This window comes from Bombina bombina, chromosome 1 (assembly GCF_027579735.1).
Source record: "Bombina bombina isolate aBomBom1 chromosome 1, aBomBom1.pri, whole genome shotgun sequence".
Taxonomy (NCBI): domain Eukaryota; kingdom Metazoa; phylum Chordata; class Amphibia; order Anura; family Bombinatoridae; genus Bombina; species Bombina bombina.
Genome location: NC_069499.1, coordinates 931874515 through 931880731, shown reverse-complemented (window position 1 = coordinate 931880731; position 6217 = coordinate 931874515). Strand labels below are relative to the sequence as shown.

Genomic DNA, 6217 nt, shown 5'->3' with positions numbered 1-6217 from the left:
AAGGATGAGAGTGGAAACACAATGCCAGCACAAGAGAGAGCACGCTGGTTAGAAATATTCAATAATAATAAAGATCTTAAACAGGTACTGAGAAATACCAACTCAACAGAGACCGGTGACATTGCAGCGAGACCGCTCCAACATCACAAGGCTCTGAGATAACAGTGAAAGAGCTCTATCTCTACAGCCAAGGTGGGCGGTAGTGAGAGAGCTCATACTTTGCAGATAACTCTGAGACAGTAGTGAGAGCACTCTAAAACTGCAGAATATTTTGTGACTTAGTGAGAGTGCTCAGATTCTGCAGAGAGCTAAGACAGTGCGAGAACATGAATTATATGAGACAGTAAGAGGTCTCCAATTAGTCAGAGAGCTCTGAGACTGCAGTACTATAGTTATGAAAAAAAGGCAGAAACAGCAGTGGATAGTAGCCTAATTCTGTAAAGAAAATTAAGAGTTCCAGCACAGTAGTGGAGAGAAGTTGAAGGCCAGCAATTTTAAAGTCAGCAGTGAGAGTGCTTTGATACAGAAGACAGCACTATGACAGTAGTGAAAGTTCTCCAGTGCAGAATAGAGTGTAGTGTCAGCCAAGAGCGTTTCAGTACATATGAACCGTCAGAGTAGTTGAAACTGTACGTAGTAGAGTGCAGGAACAGCAGAGAGTGTTTAAATACAGTAGACAATGTAATGTAAGCAGAGAATTCTCCAGTACAGAAAAAGGACTCTATGAAAGGAGCTATGAAAATGTTCGGTCATGGTCAGCAGACAGCACCCAATACAAAATAGAGTGCACAGGCTTGGCAAAGAACCTCAGTTTAAGTCAGTAGAAGACTAGGTCAGACACACTCCCAAGAAGACCGCTATCGGAGATCATTTCCATCACTTCAGGGGTGCAGTGGTCAGGAAACTCAAAATGGGAGCCGCTGCGGGGGAGCAGATCCTTATCGGAAAGGACATTCACAGACCCTGAAAAGAGTCTAGGACAGTTCTCTTCGAGTCCATCATCTTCTTCGAATGGCTCTGGGGAGGATGGCAAAGAACGGACATGGGGGGGCTGGGGAGGGGAGGAGGGGGGCACCTCCGGGCTGCGTGCAAGTGACTCCCGAATCTGCGTATCCTCTGATTGGTCGCCTGAATGCCCCCCCCACCCAGGGCTTGCCTCCCTCCAGTGCATGCTGGAACCCATATCCACTTCCGACTGGCAGGGTGAGGGAGCAGGCTGGCATCTGGAGTTGGAGCGGGGTAATCTGGTACGTGCTTTGCCAGTGGGCTCCCGTGTGCGTCGGCGAGGGCGGTATTTGTAGTTAGGGTAATCAGCCATGTGTTTAAGCCTTAGGCGCTCAGCTTCACGCACATAGGGGATTTTATCTGTGTCCTGCAACATCTTCCAGCGCTGGCCCAAACTCCGGGATATGTCAGCGTTGTGCATAGTTGGGCACTGTGACATCAGTTTGCGCCTCTCGATCTGGGACCACACCATGAATGCATTCATTGGACGCTTTATATGGCCACTGGGGGTCTTACACCAGCTGGGCCCCCCCCGTTCAGCATTTGGGGACATAGAGCTGTTCTCCTCAGTTTTGTGCTGCACCATTCTGTGACTTGTAGCTAAATTGTAGCCATAACGTCTTCACCAGCACATGGACAGGCAAAGTAAAGTGCACAGAGGTGGAAAGGAGAAAGAGTCTTAGAAGATGATGGACAAGGGATGAGAAGGTATCAAAGGAACAGAATGTGCAGCAGCAAACACATGAGGAACTATGAAGACAGGAAATTAATACAAAGGGTATCTGGATCATAGAATAGGGGGATAGCAAAACACAGATAAAATACAAGTGCATGCAATCACAGAAGGGGAAGTCAAACTGCGGTTCACAGGTAAGGCAGTGGGGCTCTGGGCAGGCTAGTAGCGGATAGTATTGGTGAATGGCCTACAGGGGGTAGAGGGTAGTGCAGGGTACAGAAAGTGTGAAGGGGATAAAGGGATGCTGAGACACAGAATGAGTAGTGTGGTTGTAGGAACACAAAATGACAAAAGGAGTTGAAAGTTTAGAACCCTGAAACAGTAAAGTCACAGAGTAGGGGTGCAGAGGGCAGTATAGGTCACAAAGCAGAGGGTATAGAGGTTAGTGTAGGTCACAGAGAAGAGGGTACAGAGGGTAGTGCAGGTCACAGAATAGAGGGTACAGAGGATAGTGCAGGTCACAAAGTAGAGGGTACAGAGGCTAGTGCAGGTCACAGAGGACTGGATGTAAAATGTAATGTGGAGTGCAGGTCACAAAATAGAGGGTGCAGGGTGCAGTGCTGGTCACAGAGGACTAGAGGCAAAGGGTAATGTGGAGTGCAGGTCTCAGATGGTGATGTGGGGAATGCAAGCCATAGAAGATGTGGCAGTTAGTGCCCAGGAGTTCCTTTCAGCTCTGTTCTCTTCTCTTGCTTCCTTTGTCTCTCGCTCTGCTCTCTCTGTCCCAGACGCTGCCTCACTGCCTGTCTCCCCACTTCTCTATGGGGGGGTCGGTGTGTGCACATGTCTGCCTGCAGTCTCCCCCCTTCTCAGCTGCCATTGGTTGCTGGGCGGGTTTGAGTCAGCACCAGGTTCAGTGACTGGGCAGAGAGACGGAGAAGCTCAGACACTGTGTGTGCCCATGTGTGACTGCTGGCCAGCACGTGTCACTCTAAGTGTGGGACAGACACTAATACAATGATTTTATATATATACTGTATATATATATATATATATATATATATATAATGCTAAATCTAAGAATATATTTTCTGAATTCCTTTAACCTAATTCATCATTTCACTCTTAGCCCAACAGCACAGGGGGGTGTAATTGCTTCTCTGGATGTCTCTGTGGCAGAGAAGAGGATAATCACAGTTCTGCAGCAATATTTAGCTGAGAATGGTTAATCACTGTTATGCATTTCCCCTGTCACAGGAAAGTGTTCTTCATTTCTGCAGATCTCTGATTTAGCAGAGGAAGGGTTATTTACCACTATGCATGTTTCTGTAGGAAACAGTCGGTGATTATTGGTCTGCAGATCTCTGGCAAAGGGTTAATTCTTACTCTGAAGAGAGAATATGATAATAATCACTGTTCTGCCAGGATATGAGGTACGGGTTGATTATTATTCTGCAGAAAATAACCTCAGCATGCAGAGACTATGTTTATGGAACACATGCAGAGTTAATGCACCGAATGTGTTAATCACTAGGTGTCTGCAAAAGAAAATGGAATTAATATATTTACAAGGCAGAGATCTCTAGTTTAGAAAAGGTTAAATGTCTGCAGTTATCAATAAAAAAAAGTGAGTAATCTCGGTTTATTGGGTCCCTTTAGCAGAGAAGAGGTTAATCAATACTCTTCAAATTGTTACTATCCTGCCAGTCCCACTGGGAAAAAAATGGTTAACCAGATTTTACCAGGTAGTGTGTATTATTAATACATTTCTGGCACAACACAAATGGGTTAACAATAGTCTTTATCAAATAATAGTCTGCTTACCGGCTAAATCTGAAAAATAGCTAATCATATCACTGCTCATGTCTGTTGCTTTAAGCAGGAAATGGTTAAGTTAATTTTTCTGCACCATGTAGGAAGAAAGGATTAATCCATGCTATGCAGGTATCATTTTTTGGCAGTTTAATGGTTATACTCACAATCAAAATGTCTACTTTGCAGACATTTGTAAAAGGTAAGGAACCACTAGTATAAAAGAAGTTAATATATCTGCTGGTCTCTTTTACAGAAAGAATTTTGATTGCTGCTGTAGAAATGAAAATGTTGTTTAAACAAGAAACTGCTCTATACCTTTTGTGCGCGCCTCTGTAGAAGAAAGCAGTTGACCAGTGGCCTGCAGGAATTGTAGCAGGTGAAATGTTAACCCCTGCAGTACAGGTAGACTGACTATGCTTTAGCAGGAAAAGTAATACAACGCAGCAGATCTATCTGCAATTAAAGGAGTCAATCCCTACTTTGCATGTATAAGCAAATGCTTTAAAGGGATATATTAAAAACTGTTATGCACATGAAAGAGTACTAATCAAAGAGACATTGAAGTGCAAGAATTACATACTCTAATTTGTTAGAATCTGCAAAGGGATTAAACACATAGTTAAATACTGCTTGAGAGCTACAGAGAACTGCTGATCCAGAGCAGAAACAAGCACTGATCCAATCAGCAGTGCCAGTTGCATGGTCCTGTTAAACACATAGTTATATTACCACTTATTAACCATAGAGAATTGCTGATCGGTGAGTCACTCAGCATGTTGCTTTGCAGCGGTTAAACACTCAGGTCAGCAGTACTAAAAACACATGCTAATGAATTAGAGCATACAATGTTTTCACTACAATGTTCCTTTAACGGCAAATGACAATACACTATGTGGATGACGACCACGTGTTAAGTGTGGATGACAACCATGTGTCATCATCCTGGGTGGGGGCTGTTTTGGAGCTCAACACACACCCCCTGCACTTAGCCCTGCATCCCTGGTGGCTAATTGGACCGTAATCACTGACAGAATCTGAGGATGCTGGTGGAAACCTTGAATTGCCGGGTAGGTGCACAGGACTTAAAGGGACATTAAACCCAATATTTTTCTTTCATGATTCAGATACAGCATACAATTTTAAACAACATTCTAATTTAATTCAATTATTTAATTTGCTTCATTCATCCTTTGTTGAAGAAATAGCAATGCACATGGGTGAGTTAATCACACGAGGCATCTATGTGCAGCCACCAATCAGCCGCTACTTAGCCTATCTAGATATGCTTTTTTAGCAAAGGATATCAAGAGAATGAAGCAAATTAGTCAATAAAAGTAAATTAGAATGTTGTTTAAATGTGCATGCTCTTTCTAAATCATGAAAGAATAAATGTGGGTTTCATGTCCCTTTAAGGAAGCAAGATGGAGGTTATTTAAACATTAAATACCCACACTGTTTGTAGGCTGAGGGTCTCTAGACATTTCTAACATGTCATAAAAAATACAAGTTTTTAAACCCAGGTGATCACTGTGTTAATAATGATCACCTGGCGTATATAAAATGTACCTTTATTTGGGTAAAGGCTCACGGGAGCCCAAAGTGCAGATCAAAGTTATATACATATACCCAAAGACTCTTATTTATACAAGGATAATCTTTTCTTCTTTTGAAGAAGGGCTTTGAAAACACAAACACTATTTTTTACAACCATGTTTATAAACATTTAAAATAAAACACATTTTGTTAACCCTTTCCTGCTGGGGTTAAAGTGTCTACATCGGAACAACTGTTCCGATGTAGACAAATTGAAATCACACGATCGCGAGATTTCAATTATTGGATCGTGTCTGGGGGGCGTCCCTATAACCCTAGGAACGCCCTCCAGACCGCAATCAAATACAGGAAGCGCAGTAGGCTTCAGGACAGCCATTAGCTATGACGTTCTATTCCGTCATAACGGCTCTAAAGCCCAGTGTAATTATGATGGAATACAATAGCATAACGGCATTAAAAGGTTAATAATACCGTTTGAATCTGCTGGGTGTGCTGAATAAAAATATATATATAATATGTGTGGGCTTCTCACTGAAAGTAGGGCCTAAATGTGAGGAGCACCTAAAAACGGCAAAACAGATCAGCACAGGGCTGGAAACGGCACAACAATTAAAGGTTAAACAAGTTAAATGTTAGTGAAACTAAAAAAAAGCACACGCACAGGGAGACTGCCACCCCCATGACTTTATTGATGAACAGTGATGTGTAGGGTTGCCACCTGTCCCTTAAAATACAAAACACTTATAAGTTACACATGCTGCAGGGTGTGCAGGGAGGAATATGAATAGTGCTGTCCAGAAACACAATACATGTTCCTCCCTGCACACCCTGCAACATGTGTAACTCATAAGTGTCCAGGAAAACATGACCGAGGTGGCATCCCTAGTGATGTGCCCCACAACTAAATATTACGCAAAAATAAAACTATGTAAATAGATTCTAGAGCGCAATGTTTAGATCCAATAAATAACTTCAACGTTTCCTTCTGTTTTACTTCCAGAAGAGGTTAAAGGGACATTGTACTTCTCATCTTTTTTCTCTCTCAATAGAATACACTTCAAAATGTATGTCGTTAATAATAATATCTGATTTTTTTTTTCTTCCCCTTTCAGGCTTGTGATGATGTGGCTCTCTCCAATATGGCTTTGGAAGTTCAGATATTTACAA

General features: G+C 42.6%; 1 protein-coding gene across 1 annotated transcript; it reads right to left on the bottom strand.

Moving 5' to 3' along the window:
- Positions 1 to 817: 817 nt before the first annotated feature.
- On the bottom strand, positions 818 to 1699 carry SOX12 (SRY-box transcription factor 12). Its single transcript, XM_053692950.1, has one exon. It carries the CDS (start codon positions 1589 to 1591, stop codon positions 818 to 820), a length of 774 nt encoding a protein of 257 aa, XP_053548925.1. The 5' UTR covers positions 1592 to 1699.
- Positions 1700 to 6217: the final 4518 nt, after the last annotated feature.

Excerpts from the sequence above, each read along its gene's own strand:
- SOX12 (XM_053692950.1), bottom strand. The coding sequence starts at position 1,591 with ATGGTGCAGCACAAAACTGAGGAGAACAGCTCTATGTCCCCAAATGCT.